Source organism: Syngnathoides biaculeatus, chromosome 17 (assembly GCF_019802595.1).
Source record: "Syngnathoides biaculeatus isolate LvHL_M chromosome 17, ASM1980259v1, whole genome shotgun sequence".
Lineage (NCBI taxonomy): Eukaryota > Metazoa > Chordata > Actinopteri > Syngnathiformes > Syngnathidae > Syngnathoides > Syngnathoides biaculeatus.
In genome coordinates, this window is record NC_084656.1 from 13,763,765 (window position 1) to 13,790,104 (window position 26,340).

General features: G+C 40.0%; 3 protein-coding genes across 5 annotated transcripts; 2 read left to right on the forward strand and 1 right to left on the reverse strand.

Moving 5' to 3' along the window:
* Positions 1 to 3,761: 3,761 nt before the first annotated feature.
* On the reverse strand, positions 3,762 to 20,206 carry LOC133490715 (bromodomain-containing protein 2-like). 3 transcript variants are annotated; one of them, XM_061801134.1, is made up of 12 exons: positions 20,190 to 20,206; positions 16,600 to 16,699; positions 9,593 to 9,938; positions 8,228 to 8,365; positions 8,023 to 8,149; positions 7,147 to 7,253; positions 6,753 to 7,055; positions 6,546 to 6,674; positions 6,296 to 6,457; positions 4,401 to 4,513; positions 4,048 to 4,316; positions 3,762 to 3,960 (listed from the first exon to the last, which is right to left on the reverse strand). In XM_061801134.1, exons 3-12 carry the CDS (start codon positions 9,791 to 9,793, stop codon positions 3,857 to 3,859), a joined length of 1,653 nt encoding a protein of 550 aa, XP_061657118.1. In that variant the 5' UTR covers positions 9,794 to 9,938; positions 16,600 to 16,699; positions 20,190 to 20,206; the 3' UTR covers positions 3,762 to 3,856. The 3 variants fall into 3 exon arrangements, with proteins under 3 accessions (XP_061657118.1, XP_061657116.1, XP_061657117.1); XM_061801132.1 differs by lacking the exons at positions 16,600 to 16,699; positions 20,190 to 20,206 and adding an exon at positions 10,543 to 10,719; XM_061801133.1 differs by lacking the exons at positions 16,600 to 16,699; positions 20,190 to 20,206 and adding an exon at positions 10,337 to 10,536.
* LOC133490718 (uncharacterized) lies at positions 10,899 to 17,980 on the forward strand. Its single transcript, XM_061801137.1, has 9 exons — positions 10,899 to 11,265; positions 12,188 to 12,579; positions 12,839 to 12,900; positions 12,971 to 13,036; positions 13,138 to 13,206; positions 16,621 to 16,780; positions 16,884 to 16,991; positions 17,072 to 17,120; positions 17,310 to 17,980. The coding sequence occupies exons 2-9, from the start codon at positions 12,274 to 12,276 to the stop codon at positions 17,408 to 17,410; spliced, it is 921 nt and encodes a 306-aa protein (XP_061657121.1). The 5' UTR covers positions 10,899 to 11,265; positions 12,188 to 12,273; the 3' UTR covers positions 17,411 to 17,980.
* On the forward strand, positions 18,750 to 25,687 carry wdr5 (WD repeat domain 5). Its single transcript, XM_061801135.1, has 14 exons — positions 18,750 to 18,952; positions 20,381 to 20,485; positions 20,585 to 20,693; positions 22,446 to 22,519; positions 22,819 to 22,908; positions 23,421 to 23,510; positions 23,618 to 23,701; positions 23,787 to 23,842; positions 23,944 to 23,990; positions 24,092 to 24,167; positions 24,522 to 24,555; positions 24,662 to 24,736; positions 24,821 to 24,908; positions 25,122 to 25,687. Exons 2-14 carry the CDS (start codon positions 20,408 to 20,410, stop codon positions 25,220 to 25,222), a joined length of 1,002 nt encoding a protein of 333 aa, XP_061657119.1. The 5' UTR covers positions 18,750 to 18,952; positions 20,381 to 20,407; the 3' UTR covers positions 25,223 to 25,687.
* The last annotated feature ends 653 nt before the right edge of the window (positions 25,688 to 26,340 follow it).

Sequence of the window (26,340 nt, forward strand, 5' to 3'; positions counted from 1 at the left end):
CTGCATGTGTGTGGTCTTTTCAGCATTAGATTCGTGATCTCTGACTGATGGCCACAAGTCCAAGTAATGACGACTTGTCATTGGAGTTGTGGCACTGATCAATCATGGCCTAAGGGTTGTGCTGGTTTGCGTGGGTGGGTCGCTGCATTCTATGCTGCATGAAGGGAATGCAGGTCACAGACTCTGACTGCAAAGGAGTCAATGATGAATGCCCTTGTATGCTGACCAAGCTCTCACTTTTGATTCTGAACAGCCGCCAAACTTTACGACTCATTTGGCCATGAACGTTCTCATGAAAAGTACCAAACACTATGATACAAAGCCCAATTCCAATGGAGTTGGGAAATTGTTTAAAACATAAATACAAATAAAATACAATGATTTGCAAGTCCTTTTCAACTTATATTCAATTGAATACACTGCAAAGACAATATACTGGACTTAAACTGATTAAACTTTTTGGGTTGATCGGTCTGATCTCAAATTTGATGTCTGCAGCGGTTTCCAAAAAAGCTGGAACAAGGACAACAACAAAAGATTGGGAAAGTTGAGGAATGCTAAATAAATAAATAGATAAATAAAAAAATAACTGAAATACCTGTTTGGAACATTCCACAGGTGAACATGTTAAGTGGAAACGGGCAGATTTCATGATTGGTTAAAAAAAAAAAATGGTCAGTTGAGGCAAGGTTCAGCATGTTGTGAGCATATTGTCCAACAGTTAAAAACAAAGTTTCTTATCATAAAATTGTAAGGAGTTTAAGTATTTCATCATCTACAGTCCACGATATTATCAAAAGATTTAGAGAATCTGGGGGGAGGGGAATCCCTGGCCAAAAGGCAACATGAAAAGCTCATTGCTTTCGATCCCTCAAGCGGGATTGCATTAAAAATTGGCATTATTGTGTAAAATATTTTGCCTTGTGAGCTCAGGATTACTTCAGAAAAAAAGTTTGTCATTCTGTCTACAAATGCAATTTAAAACTCTACCATACAAAACGAAAGCCATATATCAAGAACACCCAGAAATGCCGTTGGCTTCTCTCGGCCTGAGCTCATCTGAGATGGATTGATGCAGAGTGGAAAGGTGTGATGTTATCTGAGGAGTCCAAATTTCAAATAGTTTTTATGTTTTGGGAAAATATGGATGTAGTTTCCTCTCGGCCCAAGAGGAAAAATAAATGATCCAGATTGGTATTAGCACACTGTTCAAAAGCCAGCATCTGTGATGTGATCGTTATCGTACCCATGGCATGAGTAACTTGCACATCTCTGAAAGCACCATTAATTCTGAAAGGTACATACAGGATTTGAAGCAACAAATGCAGCCATTCAAGCAACATCTTTTTCAGGGATATCACCACTTATTTTAGGAAGACAAGCCACATTCTGCTTGTTATAAGAGTGTGGTTTTGTAGTAAAAGATTGTGAGTAGTATGACTGTCTTACAAGCAGTCCAGACGTGTCTCCCATTGAAAATGTGTGGGAAATTAAACGTAAAATATGACGAAGGAGAAGCCGGACTGTTGAGCAGCTGAAGTTTTACATCATGCAAGAATGGGAAAGAATTTCACCTACAAAGCTTGAACACTTAATGTCCCCAGTTCTCAAACACTTATTGAGTGTGTAAGGAAATGTGATGTAACACAGTGGTATACATACAGTACCCCTGTCTCAGCTGTTTGGGAAGATGTTGGAGGGATCAAATTCAAAATCAGTGAATTCTTCTTCTTTTCCTTTCAACTTGTCCCGTATCCATCAAGCTTTTCTTTAGTCTTCCTCTCGCTGTTTTGCCTGGCAGCTCCAACCTCAGCACCTTCGACCAATATACTCTATTTGGGGAAAAAAAACAATGTTTATTAGTGTGAATGCTGGCAACCAGGTTGTACTGTACATTGAAAACAATATTTAAATCATTGTATTCTGTTTTTATTTACTTTGTGTACAACATGTACCTTCATTAGAGTTGGAGTTTGTAATACCTTTGGTAGGATAAGCGGTACAGAAAATTGATGGATGGATGGATGGATGGGTGGACTGCCTTTGATGTAATAGCTGTAGAGAGATGAAGGGTACTGAATGAAAACCGACAGTGATATACTTTAGAAATTCAAATATTAATCTTATCAAGTATATTTTTCCATTACTTTATCTCCATTTAATTCAATAAAGTACTGTATTTCTCTCTCTCTTGCTTGCTCATGAAAAGAAACTGACAGCAAACCTCAAGGTATCAATATTCAGAATTAAAAATGTCATCACTGCTTATTCCTAAATCTATGTACATACGGTAAACAAAACAAAAAAGTTACAGAATATCCCACCCTCAAACTTGAATTACACAGTTTTCAGGTAGATTCAGATGGGAAAAGGGGCACGATCGCCACTGTGTGGCTGATTGTAGAACTACAGCTCAGCTCGGAAGCTCAGACCAGTACCGGTACATGCGAAGTGGAGCTGGGAAAACAAACCAAGCATAAACTGATGGAAGCAACAGCAACATCTGTGCCAGTCTTTTTTTCATATATATATATATATATATTTTTAAAGACCCTGGCAATACGCCTGTTCGGAACCAAAAGTGCCTTAAATTGAAATAGGCATGTTATGGGTCAATGCCACTATACAGTGCCATTTGTGTCTTCATCAGAATCGGTCTTCATTACAATGTAGCAGAATAATTAAATTCTGATGCCTTATTACAAGTTTTCAATCATTTGCAGACTTAATTTTCCGTATATTCATCCCAGCCGCCAGTTGAGGCTTCAAAGACTCTCCAATCTGTGCAGTTCAGTCCTGTCATTCCAGCTTTGCTTCATTGATTTACATCTTCTCCACTTTTGACACAAGCTTTGCATATTTGACTTTGTATGTTCTTATTAAGTGGCTTAAACAGTGTTCCGACGAACCGAAAGCTGCGCGGGCGACAGATTGATGAGTCTTTTATCATAGGATAGTGACCAATGATGTTTTCGCTGATGGGGCAGTCAACATGTTGCTTTAGGAAGCTCATGGTTTTAATTTTGCTCTGTTGAAGTCCCCAAGAATAACAAGGAGCAAATCTGGTTGCTTTTATTCTAGTTTGGTTACCAGATATGTTCGCCAGGGAATCACCAACATTGGATACTGATTAATCTGAAGAGCTATCAGTTTAGTAGGGATTTCTGGAAAGAAAAAAAAATGCAAATGCTTAAATTACTTTAAATATTACTGTAATCATTGATAACTGTTTAAGTGAAGAAACCAGTTGTTTATGATTTCTAACAATTATGAAAGCAATAAACACTATTTCTAAAGCTAAATCTCTGTCATCATATGGTCACCGCTGATTTGGGTTTATGGTTTTTGATGAGCATCTTGAAGACTTTGAATGTGCCCCTAATATTGGTGTCCACCTTGTCTGTACTGCTGCATTTCAATAACTGCCACCAAACAACATAAAAAACATAAAACACTTCAAAGGTTTATTAAAAAAAAAAAGCAATCATGGGGAGAACAGTCATTAACTCCAACTGCCTCACTGATGTTTTGAGTGCCAATAACACTATCATATTTTTCCTCCTTCAATGGCAACTGAAACATAAGGTATAGTCGCAGATTACATATTTTGCCTACTGGGTGGATAAATTTGATAAATTAACCTGCACTTGATAAGCCCGATGCACTGCATAATCAAACTCAAGTGTAAGGACTTGGCTTTAGTAGGTCTCCATTAATTAGATTCATAGTGCCTGATAAAATAAGCAAATCTACAGAACACAACATGTAAAAAGGTGTTTATTAAAACATATCAAAATAATATATACTGTACTATACATAATCTGTAGAAGTAAAAGGATAAAAACTATTGACGCGGTCAAAAGTCTGAATTTTCTGAACTGGAGTCCAAAGAACTCTTGAAATAGGAATCTGAGGAGCTGCTGCTTTCCATCTGATGAGACCCAACTAGACACCTCGTCTCTGTTAATTAAAAGAAAAATTCAGCAGTCACTAAGTCATACTATAATAAAATGTTTCTAATTTAAGCACACATTATTGCACACTTACTTTGAAATCTCTTAAACTTCTTGGATAGACAAGTGTGGACATATTGTTGCAGTTCGCGCAGCGTTGACGGCTTAAGTATCTCAAAGTCGATTTCGATCTCGTCTGGGTTGGCTTCACATATTGTAGGCTCTCGCCTCTGAATGATACGCACCACTTGGCCCAGTTTTACGCCAGATAGTCTGTTTATGTTGAGGCTCAGTTGGTGCTTCTCGTCGTACGTCATTTGCAGAGATTCTTCATCACAGTCAGAACCATGATTCTTTGACTTTCTGAAAGTAAAAACGGTACGGATAAGAACGTTACTTTCGGTCTGTTTTCGGTGGGGCAAATAAAACGTATATAGGCCTTCCTACCTGTAGCTATCGATATGAACACTGTCAGTGCGCTCTTTACTTGGTCTCCTGACGGCCTTCTTCCTTGGTGGGACTTCCGAGAGGATATTAAGATGCTTGTGAACATCTTTAAGCTGCATCACACAGATTTGAGTTAGAACCGTGGCATTGTGGCTTCCGTCCATACAATTCTTCCAGGCTGCATAATCTAATCTATTTAAAAGCCAAGAAAAGAAATAACATACAGTTGTGCTCATAAATTTACATGCATTTCAATGCAAGTGCTAAGGACCACCAATCGTGAAACTATTATAAAATGTGTAGAGAATGTACATTTGAAATCATGACAGAAAATGAATCAAGTGAAACGTCACAAAGGACTGTTTGATACAAAACTCAAAATAAACAATATTATATGGACAGATGAAAAAGTAATTGAGCTTTTAACCAATAGACACAAGCAGTATGTTTACAAACAGTGCAATGATGACGAAGGAAAAGAACACTACCAGCAGTCAAGCGTGGTGGAAGACAATGTTCCCTCTAAAGTGCGGAACTGCGCATTGCACACACTCTCAGCGCAGAGAAAAAAAGATCCAGCCCAGTGAACTACAGCCTGACGTGTTTTTTTTTTTTTTTTTTTTTTTAAATATATAAACACGGCAGCACACTGCCTCTCACAAAGAGCTGCTCCTCGGCCACACCAGGCCATACACTCTACTTCCTAGTTTACCTGACACCGCTCCCCTCCATTTTAAAGGGGTACACTCAAAATTACAAACAATGGGGTATGTGAATAATTGAAGAAAAGTGGTTAAACTGGACGAGATTTTCTCTTTTTTGAGTAAAAAGATCTGGTCTGAAGCCAAAGTAGAAAGTGCAGGATGAGATGGTGTATAATGTTGAAATTTCACTTTGGTGCAGCCTGATTAAGGATGAAAGCACAGACGATACATTGCCCAAAAAGCTAATTCTGTATTTTAACTATAGGAGGCAACATTACATTAACCTTAAAACTGTTTTGGAGCTTCATTCAGCTTTCAACATGCAATGCAAAAGATATTCTGCAAGCAATAATTCAGTTTTACACCTAAAAAAATAAACTCGGATATCGTTATGGGTTAAAAAGAAATAAATAAATGGAAAAGTTGGAAGCGACCTTTCAAATTTATAGTTTATAGTTGGCTAGGTATGTATTTGTATTGAAATGTATTTTTTGTTTATTGACATTTTCAGTCTAAGTTTGCAAAATTGTTCTTAAAAATGTTCTGATGGGAATGCAAGCTGAACCTTTTAATGAATGAATGACCACGGTGCATTTGTTTGATGTTGCTGACAGTGGTCAAAAGGAGTGCTCATGGCCTTAGTGTGTTTGCTCAGTCATGTAAAACAGAGAGAACATTGGTGGAGGATTCATTATACTGTGCGGCTTCTTTGCCAAATCTGGAACTGAAGCTTTTAACTGTATCACAGGGATCATGAAATGAGAAAATTATCATAAGAATTTAAAGCGAAATGTCTGACCCAGTGTAACAAAACTTAGTTTGAGGTCATGGGTCCACCAGCAGGACAAAGACCCAAACACACAGGAACGGTTGAAAAGGAAAAAAAAAACTGACTGTTTTAAAATGGTCGGCAATGAATCCTGATGTCAATGCATTTAAAAATCTTTGGGTTGAGCTGAAAGCTGCCATCGCGGAAAAGAACCTTGCAAATGTTCAAGAGCTTGAACAAATTTCAAATGAATAGTGGGAGAAACCACCTGGGATGTGCAAAAAGCTTACAGATGGATGCAAGAAACACTTGCAGGCTTTCATTGCTGCCAACCAAATATTGAGAGGTACCAATATTGCATTCAGACTTAAGGACAATTTAGATTCTTCAATAAACTTTTGAACGATTAAAAACCTTTCCACCTGTTGTTGCAACTCTGGCAGCGGGTTGACTTGTTCGTCAGATTTGTCCAAAGTGGAAGAGACCGTGGCACTCAGTCCACTAAGAACCGGACCGTAGATCCCCTGTGACGTGCCCTTGATGGGAACGTCCGGAATTTTAGCAAATCTTTTCTCAAACACATCCTGGAGCAAACGGAAAGGAGAACATACAAGAAATTTAGATTACAGAGAAAAGTCGGGGGTTGAACTGCGTGACATTCTGCTGACCTACCTGAAGCTTCTTGGCCCCGGCAACGACTTCAAGGTGCGGTGGGTTGTATTTGTAGCAGTTAGAGAAAATTAACCTGACATCCGCAGCAAATCTTTGAGCATCCTGGTACTCTCCTCTCTTCATTTTTGCCTAGTAATGAAACGAATCTTGAGATAGGACACCCTTTGTTGTTGTCGACACCCTCACTTCGATAACGTGACTTAATACCTTGACAGTACTAAGATCCATTGGGTATTTAATGATGTCATGGTAGTCATGCAGCTGCAAAGCTTCAGCGTCCACAGGTTTGTAGAAAGGCCAGGCATACGTTACATGCTTCTTCGAGAGCATTTCCTTCAGGATTTCCTCGCAGTACCGGAGTTGGATCGTCTCACCATCTTGAAGCGCCAAGTCTTTTTCGCTGACAGAAAGGAGGGTGGGATGGTCTGGGATTTCCCGTCTTCTCTTGCTTTCTGGAGACTCATTCAGCCGTGCATGAAAAACTGAACTGCTCTTCTTTGGGCCTTTCTTCTTCAATGATCAAATACAATAATCAAATAAGATAGTAAGTTCTTTAGATCCCCGAAAATATATAATATGATGCAGGCTCAAGAAGACATACAGTGTTGGACTGTGAAGCCTCTTTTTGTTTTGAAGGGGAATTGGAGTCCGTGTGCTTTGTCGGTGCCTGCGGTTTGGCTGACAAAGATGTAGTTGCCTCTTGCTGACCTGCATGCATACATTAACAAAAATTTGTGAACGATATACATAAAAAGCATCAACCGGGAAGAGGATAAAAAACAAAGTTGACATTCTCTGTAAAATGTCACATTTTCTGAGAAACATATGCTTTGAATTTTTCTGTCTTTTAATGTGGTGATTCCAGACCAGGGTGCCGTGTTGCACAAGTGTGCCATGAGATATCCTCCAAAATGCTGCAGGAAATTATCCACATTCACTTAATTCGTCCAAAACTTATTCCTCACAAATGGACCTTTCTTCATCTATGCCGCTGATGCATCGAGCCAGGCAGAATAATTAAATGGTCTTCCATTAGATGGCAGAAGGTACGTTGGGCCATTAACACAACAGTATAAATCGGAGGTTTTTCTACAAGCACATCATCTTTATCTTAAATTAAATAAACTTAGATTACACACAGGGTTAGTTTGTCAGTAAATCAATACTAAATCATTTCCAAATTCATATTTTGTGCTATTTTCATTTGGTGGTGTGCCAAATCATTCATGCATTCCTGAGTTCCAGCCTCTATGGAGTTCTTACTGGCTAAAATACAGGACATTTAAGGCTGAAGTTAGGCAAAATTAGCACCTAAAAGACACAATTAGTTGTTAAATAGATTTTATTGACCCATTCCAATTTAGTTTAATTGTTGTAAAGATCAGAATTTTTTCTGCTGCAGATTTAAGCCTATAGTAAAATGACATCTCATAATACTGATGTAATATTTTGGTGAGGCATTCCGACAATCCATTACCTGAACCTTTGTTTTTCCCTTTGGTTGCATGCGCTAACAGCTCCACTTCTTTTTGAGGCATCTGTGCAACTTTTTGCAAATAAATCTTTTCCAAGGCGAGAGCCATTAGCACAATATCATCTGTAGGCTAGAGGAGAGAGGGAGCTAAGTGTGCAGCTAAGAACAATAAGAAGGCAAAAAGGCAGGCTTCACCAGGATGTCTCACCTTGTTATAAATGTAGCAGTTGGTGAACATAGTATTGAAGTCCTGCAAACATTCACTCGCACTCCAATAGTAGTTATTCTCAAGCCGTCTTTTGATAGTTCCCAAGTCCATTGGGTTTGTTATTATGGTATGATAGTCCTAATTCATAAACAAGAGTCCCAATATTACACAAGTGATAAAACTTCTCCGTTTGTGACACACAGCAAGTTGAGGTGGTTTGTGTACAACTGCAAAGTTTTTAGGTTGATTCCAGACTACACGCACATCCTTCCATCTATTTCAGAGCTGCTTATCCTCACAAGGGGAGTAGTTCTGGACCAGATCCCAGTTATCAACGGGCAGGAGGCGGGCTCCACGCTGAACTGGGAAAATTGGAACAAACAACCTTTCGCACTCACATTAACACCTTACGGTTTTATCTACCATGCATGTTTTTGGGATGTGGAAGGAAACCAGAGTGCCCGGAGCATACAGGCACAAGGAGAACAAACTCCACGCAAGCAGGGCCAGGATTTGAACCCTAGGCCCAGAACAGGGAGGCAGATGCTCTAACCAGCCTTGTACGTACACACACACACACACACACACAGTTTGTAATATGGGTAAAGACAAAATTCTGCTTCAAGTTTATATCCTGGTTTCAGACAAAAAGGTTACACTTAATACAGTATTAGGACCAGCTTTATTGCATGATTAAACATGGACCATGACCTTTTTTGCTGGTTTTACATGTTTGAAGTTATTTTTATAGAAAATAGACTAAATATTGGCAGCACAGTGGAACTTGGTTAGCACATCCGCCTCACAGTTCTGAGGACTGGGCTTCAAAACCCATCCTCACCTGTGTGGCGCTTGCATGTTCTTCTCGTGCCTGCTTGGGTTTTCTCCTTTTTCCTCCCACATCCCCAAAACATGCAAGGTAGTTTAATAGAAGATTGTACATTCCCCCTAGGTGTGAATCTGAGTGTGAATGGTTGGTTGTTTATACGTGGCCTGTGATTAACTGGTGACCAGTTCAGGGTGTACCCTGCCCCTCAACCAGAAATAGCTTGCTCCAACATGCCCACAACCCGAGTGAGGATGAGCAGAAAGGAAGATAGATGAATGAATGGACTAAATATTGTCGATACACAATCAGATTAGGCAAAAGTATGTTGGCATCAGCAGGCAACCATCCACTAGCAGAGACTAACATCCGCTGGTCAGTGCAGGATAATTAGCTCTATTAGCAATCCTATTATAAACCATACCTACACAATCCAAAAAGTCTTATATTGTAATTATGTACATTCTGCGATAAAACTATTGTGAGATCTCAGACCTGCAGATTTATTTATCGCAGAAATACTCTTGCTCGGTACTTACAGGTAGGTTAAGAGCCACAGCATCAACAGGATGGTAAAAAGGCCAGGCAAAATGGTGCCTCCACACAGCCTTGACCACAACACGCTGTATGAACTGAAGCTGGTTGGTCCTTCGGCCCAATTTATTGGCATTTGTGACCTCGGGTGGAGGGGGGTTGTTCACCTCTGGTGCTGGTGGGTCCGTGTCCGATTGCATGATCATTGATGCAAGTTCATAGAAAGCTGGAAAACAGCCAGTCCTGGTTTGTATTATCTTCTGTGAACCACACAGGTGCTATCTTCAGGATGGTTCAGGAGAACTGAGGCCATGTTTTTGCATTGTTCTTCTTCAGCCCACATATTTTGATCTATTGGAATTTAAAACAAACAAAAAAAAAAAACAACTGGACAGTGTGACAGATGAATAACTTGAAATAAGAGTACCAACATAAGTCATTAGTCATCTGTGAACTTATTTACTACTCCACGTAAGAAGCCACTTCCCTCAATTGGTAGACTACAATGAGAGCCAATACAAGGTTGGGGGGGGAAAAAAAAGAATGTTCCGGGATGACTGGTTGTGTGAGAGTCATTGTTGTTGTTTATAATAGTGTAGAAAAATGCATTACACTGAAAGGCGAAAGTGGTATTTGTGGTTAACATTCGTTACGTCACAGACCAATTCTGGATAATTACGAATACTGTGTTTCACTATTTGGAAGAAGCGCAGAGAAAATCAGTGAGCACGTGAGACATTGAAAGCTACCTGGTTCTATTGTTGTTAGCAAAGCTCGGCTGCACTACACAACGCCCAAACCGCCTTTGGTACGGGTTGTCGTTTGAAAATGGACAGCACGTCTGGAGTACTGCACGCCATGCAACTTCCACGCGCATTAGAACGCGTGTATTTCCCACTTGAAACAAAATAGGACGGAAAGAAAACATAAACGAAACGTATTTTTTTCACATTACCTCGAGGCAAGATGGGGGGGGGCGGGAGTCAGTTAAGTTATTTCAGAAACAAGAATCATTGCCGATGAAAAGAAATGTATGCTTAAATCTACTCGGTAAAATTTCAAGTTTCTTTTCCGAGACAGTGGGGAGTTGTTGCCGTTTCTCCTCGGTGTCTTTATGGCGTTATTTTTCTAAAATTATTATAGTGCCTCCTTTTGTCTTGGAGGCTCAACTACACCTCTTTTTTTTTTTTTAATAGAATCATGATAATTCAACTACGAGGATTTTAGACTTCCATTCAAGACGCAACATCCGCACATAATGTGTCCAATATACAATTCGTCAAATTTATTCTAAAATGAGTTCATTTTGCATCATGCATCGAGAGAGCGATACACTAAACTCATCTATAGTTTGTGGTTTGAACAGCTTAATTCACCGTGTTACTGTATTCCAGCGAAACCAAGATTCACGTAAAATATTCATATGTATATACAAAAATTTAAACAGGAAACGGAAACGATCGTAGTGTATGGTTGCCCCGCAACGCATATTTCTATGTGATACGTTGAGGCTTTCATATGACATTTTTTCTTCTGTCTGCTGTCTCATTTTAGCAGTACTTTACACAGCAATCAGTTGTAAGTCGAAATACCTAAATTAACTTATAACATGCAGAACCATTAAGAGAAATTGGGGACAGCTTCGTTGGGACAAAAAGATGCGTCGCTGATCGCATTCGTAAGTATCTTTTGACAAATACTTCATTTTTCATCACGCGTCTTTGAAAAAGACAGTTGAAAGCGAACCAAATATTTCACTAACAATTTCATAATACACCATAATATACAGAGCAAATCTCCACTTCAGTAATAGATATAACTTCGTTATTCCCCAAATGTGGAATTTCAATTGACAAGTTATCGTGTCCTTTATGTATCCTAGCAATACGGCTTCTGGAGAATTCTGTGTTCTGTACCTTGAAGTCACGTCAGTAATTAAACTTTGCATGACTTTTTTTTTTTTTTAACTTGTATAAAGTCAGGTTTTACATAGTTTATTAAAGGCCAAACCAGTAATTGTCGTTGTATCACAACTAAATGTCTTAAAGTCATGCATGTTGGCAAAAAAGCCCCACAAATGCTAATAGTGATATTATAATATAGTGATGATAATATATAATAAACATCTCCCAGAATTCATCAACGCATCCTTGAGTAACAATTTCAACTCCCAAAAAAGTAGTTAACATTTGTAACTTTATCAAAATTATGATTAATAATAACTCCTCCTTGAGTGACATTTCCAACTCAAAAAAAGTCATTAACGTCACCACTTTTCTCACTAACATTTGTAACTTTATTAACATTATGATGATTAATGTGGCAACCCCTAACGGGACAAGCCGAAAGCATGGCTCCTCTGTCTTATGGTGAGGCATGTGGTGCTGAGTTTGTCTTTGTATGTTCCTTGTCTTTTATGTTAAAAAGGTAAGCTACTTTTATTCAGTTTATGATAATGAATCTGATATATATTTTTTATTTGAACTTTTGAATGAAGTTGTCTTTGATTTAAAAAAAAAAAAATCACCTCATTATCTGTGAAATATGATGTGACCCTGAAAAGTGTCTCAAAAGCAGCTTCTCATTGATGTGTGTCATAGGAGCCCAATAGTCTTCAGCCGTTGTCATTCTTCAGGAGGGAGAGGAGAGGAGAGGAGTAGGGTCAGAAGGAGCTAGTTCTGACAGTATGGAGCAGCTCAGGGCAGAATTTGAGAAAGTTGTTGCAGAACTCAAGTGGGAGGAAGTTGTTTCTACTCTCCTGGAGGTGGTCAGCGGCATGGTGTGTACTACCACAAGCTGTCCACCTCCTGTGCCTCCTTGGCTCAGGTTTGACACCCACTGTCAGTTGGTCTCTGGTCACAGCAGAGGGTACAGTGGGTACATCCCGCCCTGTTCAGCTTTTGGACAGCCAGGTCAGATGATGGCAGGATCGCAGTCAAATCCATATGGCATGCATGCATTTGACGTCAAAAGTCAGGCAGGTGGCACCCAGGTGAGTACATAACTGATAGTGACCCGTGTGTAGCTGCAAGGATCGCAGAAGAGTTCATGAAGGGTTTGCTTTAATACATGGATTTTTATCCTTTTTCGTCACTTTAATATTGAGTAGTTGTTGAACAACTAATAGTAACAAAAAAGGGATCATAGGCATTTCTAGGTATTCAACTAGATAAGCTTAATGTAACAAAATTGGAGGGGAGCATGCCGTCACTTTGTGGGAACTTGACAACTTATTCCTTGTATTTGCACAGAATATATCAGTGCCTGGATGGACACTTCCCGAAAGCTCCAGTTGGTGTCCTCCTGGGATGCTGTAAGTAATAACATTCATTGAAGGCGCTATCAAAGTGTTCTTATCAAACATCTCACATGAATCAATATAGGAACGGAGGAGAGTTTCAGATGACGGGCCAATCTGTCTATGGTGCTCCATTGAATTCCACCTCAAAGTAAGAATCATATTCATGTCTTGATTTTTCGAGCAGACACGATCAAAGTAGTTTCAAATATGTTGCTTCCCTTTATCAAATTGTCTATTTTATCCATAAAGGAATGGAGGGGTGGTCTATCACTTCGCTGGTCCCCCGGTATTTGCTGCTCCTCCAATAACATCTACAAAGTAAGACTTATTTTCATTCTAGCGCATAGAACTGGTAGCAGTGGCCTGATTTTACAAAAAAAAAAAAAAAAGATTTCAGCTGAAGGTTGAGTAAGTACAGTATATCCAGTTTGTCAGCAGTAACCAAAATATAAGGACTTGGGATCTTGAAGTGAAAGGTTGGAGAGATGCTAGTCCGCTTCCTGACTTTTGTTGTTGTCGACTTGAGCAGATGGCAAGACATTTTCCAAACCAAGTTGTTTTTTTTTTTTTTTAAACATTTTTTAAAACTCTCCTCTTCAACAACCTTCGTGAACAGTCAGCAAACAATGCGCATCTGAAAGTGTTTTCTTTTTCTTCTGTTTTGGTAGACCACATCGACTCATACGACACTTCGAGATTGGCAGCTAAACAAAATCTTTGGTGTTGTGTGTTGAGGTTACCAGAGCACATCCACACCTGACTACCAACTTTTAAATGCCTGACTTTATGTTCAGGTTCCTTTGATCCATCCATCCATTCTCTGCACCGTTTATCCTCACTAGGGTCGCAGTTATACAGGAGCCCATTTCACCTAACTCCAGGAGAGAGGTGGGAAACACCATCAACTGATTGCCAGCCAATCGCAGGGCACGTATAAACAAACGAACAGTTTGCAGTCACATGCATACCCAAGGACATTTTAGAGTAGGCTTTAAACTAGGCGTGCCCACTGCGTCAATCGCGATCAACCAGTTGATCGCCGAGGCTGTTTTAGTCAATCGAATGACTGCATGTCCAAAGGAAAAAAAAAAGAAAAAAAAAAGTCAGCCTATCATCCATCTTATTTTTTCATTCAGGTGTTGCCGATAGATCAATTGCGCAGGTATACTGATTGAGATCAGAATCAGCTTCACTGGCCGAGTGTATAAAAACACACAAGGATTTTTCTACGGCAGCTGATGCTGCCCTGGTACAACATTAATAACAAATAACAAAACAAAAAAAAAGTTTTGTTGTTTGAAGGTCTGTCTAATGTCACTTTCATGGATGTTAAACGGTGGAGTGGAAGGTGGTTCGCTTTGTGGTGCGGCTTGGTGGGTGCGTGGTGTGAAAGTGTCTACCGTAATTTCTCGAGTATAATGCATACTGAAGTATAATGCACACTCCCAAATTGGGGGGGCGGGGGGAAGCAGGAAAACCCTTCTACCAATGTATAATGCGCACCACCAATTTGCTGCTACCCATATCCTCAAAATATTACGAATGATCTGTATTTATATTTTGTTGGGTTTGTGCTTGTATTGTTTTTCAAAAAACTGTCCGTAAAACAATCTCTAATAATAATAATTGTGCATGTGCTGATTTAGCGGTAATATAGTCTAGAGACATCATCACTCGTGCAGATGATGCCGCAAACCCAGAGGTTGTGCGGCAGTCCGAAACAACGATAGGTCATTGGCTTCAGGTGGCTATCAAAACAACATGAGCTCAAACTCCCTAGAAATGAGCATAATTAGCACTTTTTCTTTTAAACCGAGCATTTAAATTGTGTGCGCTCTCGTGTTTTTTTTTTTTTTTATGTGCCTATGACGCTCGTACTACTTCAGACCGCCGTGCAACCTCCGGGTTTGCGGCGGCATTGGCACCATTGGTGACATTTCTTTTAAAAGCAGCTGCACAACTCGCCATTGTTCTCGACATTTTGTGTCTTAGTTTGAGTTAAAACAAACTCACAGGGAGTCGTTTCTGATCTTTGTTGCAGTAACAACAAATATGCTATGCTAACAATTGTAAAATGCAAGCTCCCCGAAAAGGTCTGATAGCTCAGGTTGGGGGCGCACAATACCATAATATATATAAATGTGTAACATAAGACATCGAATATCATATCGAAATGTTTATGTATACATTTTTTACTACTCTATGTACCTGTACAGGACTACAATGTGATTGTATTTTTTTATTTCTCATCCATAGACACCTAAATATAATATGCTCTATTAATGTTTTGAAAATATTTTTAGAAAAATTTGCACATTATTTTTGAGAAATTATGGTATTTCAAATCTGTAGTAAAAGCTATCTAGGTTCTCGACTAGCCCGCTCTTGTTTTCTACCGTGGGAGAACGTCGTTTGTAATTAGTGAGCACTTGTAATCCATGCCAAACTGATTTGGAATCATTAGGGCTGAAATGTTTTTCAAGTTTGACTGCATAGTCTCTTTTTGCAACGTTAATTTCTTTCGTCAGCTTGTTTCTACTGCGATTAAAGACTGATTCTAGCAAACTAGCTTCCTATTTACCGTCTGTTTCTTGCTTTTTTTCCACGGCAGTCGCTGAAATGCGTACCCCGCCCATCGCGGCCACCATACACTCGGCATGCAATACTAATTATCCAGTCAGGGCGATCAGATCGAGGTAGTCTAATTTTTATTCTTTAGTTAGCCAACCATGTATGTTTTTGGAATGCGGAAGGAAGATGCGTCACTGGAGAAAACCCACACAGGGACAGGGAGGACAAGCACGCACCACACAGGCAAGGCCGGTGTGACAGTCTGAGCGCTCCCGGTGCTGAAAAGTCTTTGTGATTAATGCGCATGCGTGTATATTTTGGAAACTTCTGGCCAGTCTGAAACATCCCCATCAATGCTTCAACATGTGCCATTCGACAACTTGTCGCCGAGTGTTCATGTTCGCTATGGACGTCTCAGAAAGTCAAACACAGGGAACGTACATATATGTTTAATCAACTTTTGTTTTAAGGTTAAGTTAGGGTTAGGATATAACGTATGTTAGCTACCTTTATGTAGAAGAAGGGGAACTATGAGACCGGGTGATTTCCCTGTAAGCGTTTGCTCCGTACCCAGAGTTCCCCTGTTAGTAACACATGCGGATTAATCACAAGGAGACTATTGATCACGGGTAGAGCGCTCAAACTCACACCGGATTTGATACCCGGTCCTCAGAACTGGAAGTCAGTTGTGCTAACCAGTCTGTATTAGATAAATATATTTTAAAAGTATAAAAACCTTTGTGTGAACCAAACCTACAAGCATAATCTTACACAACATAAGATTGTCTGGTGTTTGGTTTGCTTGGTCGGCAAGGAGCAAAATCAGCACAAAAACAGGTCGATTATCTTGTTGTGGATGGAGTCTTAATTCGCCCCTTTAGTTGCATCATGATTGTGTTGTAACTGATATCCACCTACCACTAGTGCCTGGAAGCAAAACTCACTTCTGTGCTCAACTGTCTGTCTGAAATGCTGTCAATCTCATTTGTTTTAAAGGGTTTATGCGCTATCGCCAAGCTTTAAAAATTAGAATCACTGGATGCATAATTTGTTTTCCTCACAGATTGTTTTAACAGTCTTTGAGTTTTCTTGATGAAACTTATTTCCTCCCAGTTTCATGTCATAGCCTGAGTTCTTTACCTTTTTTCTTCTGTACATCAGAAGAAAACGAAGGCGCCGGCGCATACGGGATGCAGATCAGCCATATGTCAAGAAGCCACCCAACGCCTTTATGTGTTTTCTGAAGGAGCAGAGACAACATGTAAAGGCACAGATGAATTTAAAAGACAGTGCATCTGTCAATACTGTCCTCGGGCACATGGTGAGTATGCTTGATCCCCCCCCCCCATCCCTTCATCTAAATACATTAATAAGCATAATTATTAATTGTGTGCTTTTTTTTTTTTTTTTTTAAACGTCCAAAGTGGAAGTTGCTGACTGACGAAGGACAGGCAAAATATTACAAGATCGCTGATGCTGAAAAAAAACTCCATTCCCAGATGTATCCTGAATGGTCCAGCAGTGACAATTATGTGAGCCCGGCCTCCCAACTTTTTATATTGTATTAACGCATAGTCAAAAACTCAGAAATATTGTGTATACATATGTGTAGGGGAACAAAAGGAAGAGACGCACCATTACAACTGCCACCAGTATTACAGGTATAATTCACACACATAGCCCTCACATTAGGTCATATTCTTTATAATGACCTTATAGTGGGTTATTTATCCCTCTAAATCATAATCAGCTCACCACATTTTACTCAATATGACTATTAACAAAAATAAAATGCTGGCACAGTGTATTACTGGCATAATGTCAGTTTTTTTTTTTTCCTCCTGTCACAGAGCCAGACTCACCAGGTGAAACGGCAACGCCACAAACCAGTGACGAGTCTGAAAAAATGCGCATTGCAGACCAAGTCTTACATATGCTGGGGTGTGCCTAGCCCACTCAGCTCCATCACGGGTTGCTAGTGCTGCAGGCAGCCCTCTTGCATCACTGTGTCCACAATAGCAGGATATTTGTTATTTCAATTATGTAAATGTGTGTAAAAAAAATGCAAATATGTTTTAGTATTTTACTGAATTGTTTTTAATTAGAAACACCAATAACAATGATGTATACAATCCACATCCTCTGGATTTTCACCCCATCCAAAACACAAGATGAAAGGTGTGAAGATGTTCCAAAGAAAACTTGCCTGTAATGCACACACCCCCAAAAATGAGACAGCTTTAAAAACAATGTATCCCCGTGGGATGCCTGATATTCACAAAGTGAATGAAATTATTGAATCGAAAAACAGACTTAACATGAGCAAGCTTGTCAGGCTAATGGTGGTCTTGGTGTCTTGTCAGCATGTGCATCTTTACAATGTTCACGTAAAACAGCAATTAGTAGCTAAATAGGATGCTTGCCAATTATGTTCACCTGAACCACTATTTGTGTAACCCTGATGACTATGACCTACAAAGGCACAACTGACAAAGGCTGAATAAAAATGTAATGAATGATGGCTTTTGTTTTCTGTTGCCAGTCATTTACAATCTGAAATGTCCTTTATTATTACATTGTATTACACGTATACAAGCTACAAACTGAAGAAATAGAAGTGTTATGTCAATTCAAATATATTTAATAGAAAAAGTACATGTAGATGTCAGCTACTTGTACAGTATTGGTAAACTACCCACATCCCAAAAATATGCATTGATTGGAGACTCTAAAATAACCCCTAGGTGTGATTGTGAGTGCTGTAGTCTCCATGCGCCCTGCAATTGGCTGGCAAGCAGTTCAGGGTGTACCCTGCATCATGCCTGCTGACAGCTGGGAAAGGCTCCAGCACTCCCGCGACCCTTGTGTGGATGAGCGGCTCACAAAATTAAATCGATGGCTGGATAAACTACAACGAGTATACTTCCACTCTTTTGTCATTATTTTGGAAAACCTCTTAGGCTTATTCCTCCTCTTGACTACAGTGGGACGTCAACAACCAAGTTTCACAGAAATGGGATGTAAATGGTTTCTTTACCTCCATATGGTGTAGTCCATTTTGAGTTGCTGTCTATGTTGAGACATATGCGCTTCTTTTTAGTTTTACTTTTGCTCCCTGTGCATCAGAATGCATTTTTCTTTTTAAAATGTTCACAAGCTGTGTCGAATAATGCGGGAAAACCGTTCAATTCAACTAAGTTCATGACACTCAGCAAGTGAGAAATACCATAGTGATGCTTCTAACCTGATTTTTACCCTTTTTGTCCTTCCTCCCGGCCCATCTCTGGTGAGGTAGTTGCGCATGCGCCGTGGACATCACCGCAGACGCACATTCCCCGCTTTTCGTCCCCGCAGCCTCTATTATTGCCAACGTGCAGTAAGAAGCGAGCCACTTGCGGCTCTGTAATTGTCTTAACGCTTGAACACGTGCATATATTCTTACTGGTGTTTCATGAGGAGCAGCAAGCGGACACCAAAATTCAATTAAATTCCCGTGAGTATCGGTTTTATGTGCGACGTCTCATTGTGTGAAATGAGGGCCGCTACGTAGTGGCTAACTCAATTTGTCAACAGCATCAACGTTTGTGCATAAGCGACATTTGGCTACACGAGTATTAGTGGCTTTCCTGCATCAAAAGTGCAGATTCAGAAAGCGCTGAGGTGGCAACAATGTCGTTGCTTTGCCAAAGCCACAGCAATGTAGTCGAGAGGTTTTGCGTTAGCATAGCATGTTAGCTAAACAGTTGGGGCTGCATGTGTGGGAATGGTTAACTTATTTCCGTCCATGTTTTGATTTTAAATGACCAATACATGTGTTTGGGTATACTATTTTACCCTCAAACTAAATAGCAACTAATTTTATACAGCAATTTAGACGCAAGCACACACACAGTGAGCCACATTCTTTCACTGATGAACTAGTTTATGCTGTAATAACACTGCCAGATTTCAATGGACCGATAAATCGTTGTGCAAATAATCAGAGGGATGCAGACATTACAAGAGGCCTTGTCATACAGATGCCTTAAAGATGGTCTCAGTGATAAGTATCATTTTACTGTGACTGCCATAAGTTTAAAAAAAATGCCCAACGTCTTAATATAAAGAAAACAGACAACATATGATATAATTCTGGAGAGCTGAGGGACAAGATTTACAATACATTCACAAAATGATGGTCCAAACTAAAGCCAGTTTGAAGATGTTGGTCAGGTAATAGTTTAATTTGGCTGTCAAACGTGCATTAAAAAAAAAAAAAAGTAAATAGTCGAGTGGATAAACAGTCTATCACTGCAATCAGTGCAATGAAACCCCAAAACTGCAGTTGCATCGCTACGTAAATTGCATGATCAAATGTGGCTCTTTGCTGTAGCAGATGCACTGTCATTTAAGACTATAGCTACGTCCTTTAGCTTTGTTACACAGTTTTGTTTGCAGTTCTTGAGTGACTTGAAGTTTCTCTCATGTGTAAATTGTCATGAACATGGAACAAGGGGTAGGACCCAAATGCAGGACTCAGAGGTAGCTACATGACTTGAAAATGATTTTATTCCAGGCTGAGGTCATACACAGGTAAGCGGTCCACAAAAAAGGCAAAGGCACAAAAACACGGAAATTAGATCAGATAACTATTAGGCAAAAACAAGAGTTAACTAGACGTGGCTGTGGTGGCACATGAAGGCTGGCCGGGAAAACGATGCAAATACACAACAGGAAGCTCGTATACTCACGCAGCCCTAATGCAGTCTCACCCAACGAAATAGCAACTAGTGATGCAACACAAGGCTTAAATACACGAATTCATTAGGGCCAACCAAGTGCAGGTGAGGAGCTGCTTCCAGAGGCAGCCGCGCACAGGGCAGTGGCTTGGCCACGCCCCCGACAAATAACAAATGCAATTTATTTGTGCATTTACTGACAGCGCACAGTTAATGGTCATTCCATTACCATGGCAACGGAAGATAAGAAGCCAGAGACTGACACGAAACCTCCAGTGGGGACGTCGGCATCTTCCACTCAGAGCAAGGTTGGCCAAATTTACCTGCAGTGAAGAATAATAACTTTGCAGCTCAGTTGTCGTCGTCTTTGTTATTTATCTGGTGTCCTTTTTTTTTTTTTTAAACAGTCAGCTCCTGCCAAGCCCAACTACGGACTGAAGTTTACACTAGCTGGCCACACTAAAGCCGTCTCGTCTGTCAAGTTCAGTCCCAGCGGAGAGTGGCTCGCCAGCTCCTGTAAGTCCTGAGGCCATTTTTTTGTTGGGGAGGGGAGACAAGCTGAGGTTTGCTGAATTTTTCAAAGGTGGAATTTTTCTTGGGAATAATCAATAGTAAACAAGAAATTTACTTGGAATTGAAGGTTGACTCACAAGAGATAATTTTAATATTGCTGGGGAAAATATATTTTGGCGTATCCTATAGAGCTCGTGCATGTGACGTCACCATTTTCCCGGCACCATATTGCCTTTCAAAAAAAGCTGCTCGACAGTGCGGGGGACATTGAACCGGAGCAGAATACACAATGCCGGAGACTTGTTGTGCTCTTGGTTGTTACAACAGACAAGACAGATATTCAAAGAGATCATTCTATGGAATACCAGCTGATAAGACGAGAAAAGATTGATGGAGTTTGACAATTAAACGTGATGGATGGTTCCCAACCAAATACACATGACTGTGTAGCGATCACTTCACTTCAGGTAGGAATTATTCTTCTCAATCTCAAATTCCCAAGAGGTATTTATAATGCCAAGTTGGCGAATTTGGAAGAAAAAAAAAAGACGACGACAAAGCGTGTTGCAGCCACACGTTAATATTCAGTAAACCTCTCCCCGACAGACTTTTTTTTTTTTGTTTCTAATATGCATTGTTCTCAAGTGAGTCCAATGCATATTTAAAAAAATAAAATAAACCGTCGGTCACAGCGAGGTTTACCGAAGTTCAACGTGTGGCCGCAACACGCTTCCGTGTACAGGGGCTGAAGCCTATCCCAGCAGTTTATTTTCTTTTTTTAAATATGCATTGGACTCATTTGAGAACAATGCATATTAAAAAAAAACATCTGTCACAGAGAAGTATACTAAAGTTTAACGTGTGGCTGCAACACGCTTCGTGTACGGAGGGTCCGACTCGCTGTCATTTTTTCCCCCAATCAGTTAATGAATGCGAGTTTGTGTAAAACCAGGGGTCATTTATTTAAATATTGGTATTTGTATTGAAAAAAAAATCTGAGCGGCTCCATCACTATATGGGATTTATTCTTGATTGAGAACAGATCCAGCAACGAAGTTATTTGTATGCCTCAAGACTTTTCTACGCTTTCAAACTCTTCCGTGTAAATCTCGACGACTTACTCACCAGATCCATGTGTAGATCCAGTTGTCCGAGACAAGAGGAAGCAAGTTAACAGTGCAATTTCTTATCGGCAAAAGCATCGACTTCGGCATTAAATATGGGTCCTCTATGCCAATTGTCTCTCATTTTTTCATGTACCTTCATTTATTATCACTTTCTAAATGTTTAACGATATCGGACAAAACTCTGGGCGTCATACTATAAGATGTATTTTTGCATCCTCTCCAACCGACTTAGTATTGAATAATGGTTTGTTTGACTGACACGTCCGGCCAGTGACGTCATTTGATGACGTAGGTGCACGAGCTCTATACCTGACCAAAAAAAATCATGAGAATACAGATGAATATAGAACGCCGGTAGCCCATTGGCTGATTTCTTTTCATTTTAAATGGCACATTTTTTTGAACAGCTAGAGGGTTTTCAATACAATTAAATTTAGTATGTTTGCATTTTTGTTACTATTTCACATTACGAAAAAAAATTCCCAGTTTAACTACCTGTGGAAATTTACTGGAAACTCTGGAAAAATACTGGAAATTTTCCACAGCTTTTTAACCTTAGTCAAGCGTCACCGTTCGCTCTCTTGTACCTAAAGCAACCTCTGGATGTCCACATGCTTTCTCTTTGCAGCTGCTGATAAACTGATCAAAATCTGGGGAGCTTATGACGGGAAGTTTGAGAAAACCATATCTGGACACAAACTTGTAAGTGGAACATAATTAATCTATTTGCAAATGGGGGGAGGGTGTCCTTGGTCACAACAAAGCTGTGGTTCTATGGCAGGGACGTAACTACTGTTTACTTTTTAGCCTGTCACTAACCTCAGCTAATGTAGTGGGAAAATCATAAGTCCAGTAAACGTTTGTTTGAGATGTCCCAAGTTATCTTTTCAAACCTGCACAGTGAAGCGATAACATTTACATATAGTACAATGAATGAAGATGATTACATTTAACGTGCCTTACCAGGTTCCATTGAGTGCACATTTCCTCTGTATCAACAGGGCATATCCGATGTGGCCTGGTCGTCTGACTCCAACCTCCTGGTTTCTGCGTCTGATGATAAGACCTTGAAGATCTGGGACGTCAGCTCGGTAAAGCCTGAGGCCTCTGTTGTCGGACTGTGCTGGCCTTGCAGAAATAGTTTTTACGAAAAGATACTCAAGAAACACAAGCACTTATCACTCTTTGGCTGCTTGCCACAAAACTGCAAGGCATGAGGTCATGTTGCTTTTTTTTTTTTTGTCTGTTTTTGTCGTGCGGAGCTTGACGTGAGCGTCAGAGTTTAAGCTGAACAATCTCCACCAAGGTTTCATCATAACATGTTGCATTTCGGACCCTCCTCTTGTCATGTTGGGATAACGTTCCAAAGATGATTTACTGGCTTGCTCGCGTTGGGGCTCGCGGGGATTGCTTTATTAGTTTGAGAATGTGTCAAGACAGTATTTTACAGGCGGAGCTGGACATCTGCTGAATCGGCAGCGCGGGCGGTGTTAGTTGGACCGCTCTGCCTTTTATTTAACATCTTGGCTCTGTGTGTGAGAGTATGGAGGTCTATGTTGTAGCGTGTCCAGCTCGTAATAATTCTCCCTCTCTGTGTCTGCAGGGAAAATGCTTGAAGACCCTGAAAGGTCACAGCAACTACGTGTTCTGTTGTAATTTCAACCCGCAATCCAATCTGATCGTATCGGGATCGGTGAGTACACACACACACACACACTTTTTTTTTTTTTAAAAGGCTTATAAACGAAGTGGAGGACTTTGTGCTTTGCGGATTTTATCTCATTTTTTTCTTGTTTCTAGTTTGACGAGAGTGTTCGAATATGGGACGTGAAGACTGGGAAATGTTTGAAAACATTGCCCGCTCATTCGGACCCCGTTTCTGCTGTAAGAGATTGCTGCAGCTCTTATTGTCAAACTCTAAATTTAAAATAATAGACAGATCAAATTTTTATAAATGCTTATCTTTTAGGTCCATTTCAACAGAGATGGCTCCCTGATCGTGTCCAGCAGCTACGATGGTCTTTGGTAAGAACTGGGCTTTCGAAATCAGCACCTTGTTGTGACTACAAATAAATAACACACTATACATTTATATACAACTACTACTTTTTTTGTTTTGTCACCAGCCGAATTTGGGACACGGCATCTGGGCAATGCTTAAAAACACTCATAGGTACGGTGACGATTGTTTTGATGTCTTTTGAATTCAATAAAGTAGTCATAGTTTAACGTCATTTCACAACCGCAAATGTTGGTTTTGTTTTTGTTTGTTAGATGACGACAACCCTCCTGTGTCATTTGTCAAGTTTTCTCCCAACGGGAAATACATCCTGGCCGCCACACTTGATAAGTGAGTGACCAAACAACTCCCCTTCACATGGATTTCCTTTTTTGCCATATGTCTCCTGACTCGCCATGCGGTGGGCACGGTGAGTACGTCATCACAGCATGTGATTAAATTGGGCCAATCACGAGAGCTGAGCTGCGCAGCAATTTTTATTAACAGGCGTAGGTCATGTGAGTCAATGCCTGGCGTTGTCTACCGCAGGAGTAGCAAGTGGCCTATTCCCCCTATCCTTTTTATATCTATAACGGCCAGGAGAGGACGACAGATTCCTCTAAAAAAAAATGCATGCGCTTGTAATATCCAAGTAGATGTGCTTTTTCTTGCTAAACTTTTCATCTTTTGTATTTTGCCTTACAGCACGCTGAAGCTGTGGGACTACAGCAAAGGAAAGGTGAGAATTTCTGTGAAAAATATAATGTACTCAGTTGCTTAACTTTTTGTCTCAATCAAGCCGAGGCTTAATTAGTCCTCTGCGATCTCTCATCGCTTCTCTGCAGTGCTTGAAGACATATACGGGCCATAAAAATGAGAAGTACTGCGTATTTGCCAACTTCTCGGTCACAGGTGGAAAGGTAATTTAAAGTCAGATGTCACCGACATGCTCACATGCTTAAAAAAATTGTGTTGCACGATATTAAATGTGCTCTCTGTTACAGTGGATCGTGTCAGGCTCTGAGGACAATATGGTGTACATTTGGAACCTCCAGACAAAGGAGATCGTGCAGAAACTGCAGGGCCACACAGGTACTGCTAAAAACTGGGAGGGGGCAGTCTTTCAAAGATATCAAAATGCATGAACCTTTTTACAGCAAGTACCATCTCATAATATATTGTAGGAATTCATACGAATTGGTGAAAGGAAAAATATGAAGTGGGACTAATGTTCTGAAGAATAATTTTAAAATAGAGTTGTGTGGTATTGAAATTGGTTCCCCTCCCTCCCTTTTGATATTCCAGACGTGGTCATTTCGACCGCCTGCCACCCGACTGAGAACATCATCGCATCTGCGGCACTAGAAAATGACAAAACCATTAAACTTTGGAAAAGCGATTGCTAAAGCCTGACATTCATATATCTTCTTTTTAGACACTTTTTTTCTATTTTTTATAAATCAAGAGACTTTTTTTTTTTTTTTTTTTTTTTCCCCCCACTTGCGAAGTGGTGCTGGATGCAGAGCTTCTGGCAACCAGTTATGTGACTCCTTGCCCCCCAGAATCTCCCGAAAAATATTAATATTGTTTGTTCTGCACTACATGCATAATTAATTCATTTCAGATGGTTTGATGTCCTGTCGCCTCCCCTCGCACACACTGTTATTTTGCAAAATGGGTGACTTGTTTAAACAATTTACTAACACAATTTCCTCTGGTTCAGTATTATTGGACAGAACTTTTGACCTCAACACGTTTCATAAGAATTCGCTGTCTGTACAATCAAAGAAAAGGTTACTACTTTGTCTGTGTTATTGTTCAACAATGTCAGGCTTGATTTTGTTTTTCTAATAAACATGATGCCCATTGCATTGCTTTCTTGAGCTTTTTTTTTTTTTGAAGAGGGTGCAGATGAAACTTTCTGCCTTGAAAAAAAATTCCTGAATCAATTCTGCATGTGTCATAAAATGTAAGTGCATCGAACACGACAAAATGTGAAATTATCCCAGATTCAGCATTTTGATGGCAAACATTTTTTTTATGCAGTCCTCGTCTATCGTCTCATTTAAGAGAATTGTTTGCTGTTGGCTCCACGAATAGTTCGAGGCAAATGTGTTGCCTTGTGCCATCTTAATAGGCACCAGTTTTTGGCAATTGAACCTTTCCGACTGGCATTCTTCAGCTCTGCCACCCTTAGCTACAGTTGCCGTGCGTCACAATCTTCGGTTTCAACTGGATTCTCTATCGTGTATTCCAGATAATATTGCAATATGTTTTTTGCCAAATGCATCAGATTTCTCCAAGAGAGTTCTACAGAGAGGTCTCAACTATTTCACGCAAGGATATGTACACGGAATTAAGATTTTGGACAGAGCAGGACACAATGTCAAGAGTTACAGTGAAATGTTGGCGATTGATGCAAAAACGTTTGATGCCTCACAAACTTCACATTGAAATCCAACAGGATAAAATTGTGAAAACGTACTGCGCATGTAAAACAGGGTGAGTACTTTTTACTTGTGAA

Coding starts and splice junctions, on each gene's coding strand:
- LOC133490715 (XM_061801134.1), bottom strand. CDS start 9,793: ATGATCATGCAATCGGACACGGACCCACCAGCACCAGAGGTGAACAAC. Junction 7,056..7,146: donor AGGCTTCACAGTCCAACACT/GTATGTCTTCTT, acceptor TGATCATTGAAG/AAGAAAGGCCCAAAGAAGAG. Junction 4,514..6,295: donor TGCCAGAGTTGCAACAACAG/GTGGAAAGGTTT, acceptor TGTGTGATGCAG/CTTAAAGATGTTCACAAGCA.
- LOC133490718 (XM_061801137.1), top strand. CDS start 12,274: ATGGAGCAGCTCAGGGCAGAATTTGAGAAAGTTGTTGCAGAACTCAAG. Junction 13,207..16,620: donor CCTCCAATAACATCTACAAA/GTAAGACTTATT, acceptor TCTGTACATCAG/AAGAAAACGAAGGCGCCGGC. Junction 16,992..17,071: donor GGTCCAGCAGTGACAATTAT/GTGAGCCCGGCC, acceptor ACATATGTGTAG/GGGAACAAAAGGAAGAGACG.
- wdr5 (XM_061801135.1), top strand. CDS start 20,408: ATGGCAACGGAAGATAAGAAGCCAGAGACTGACACGAAACCTCCAGTG. Junction 20,486..20,584: donor CATCTTCCACTCAGAGCAAG/GTTGGCCAAATT, acceptor TTTTTTAAACAG/TCAGCTCCTGCCAAGCCCAA. Junction 24,909..25,121: donor GAAACTGCAGGGCCACACAG/GTACTGCTAAAA, acceptor TTGATATTCCAG/ACGTGGTCATTTCGACCGCC.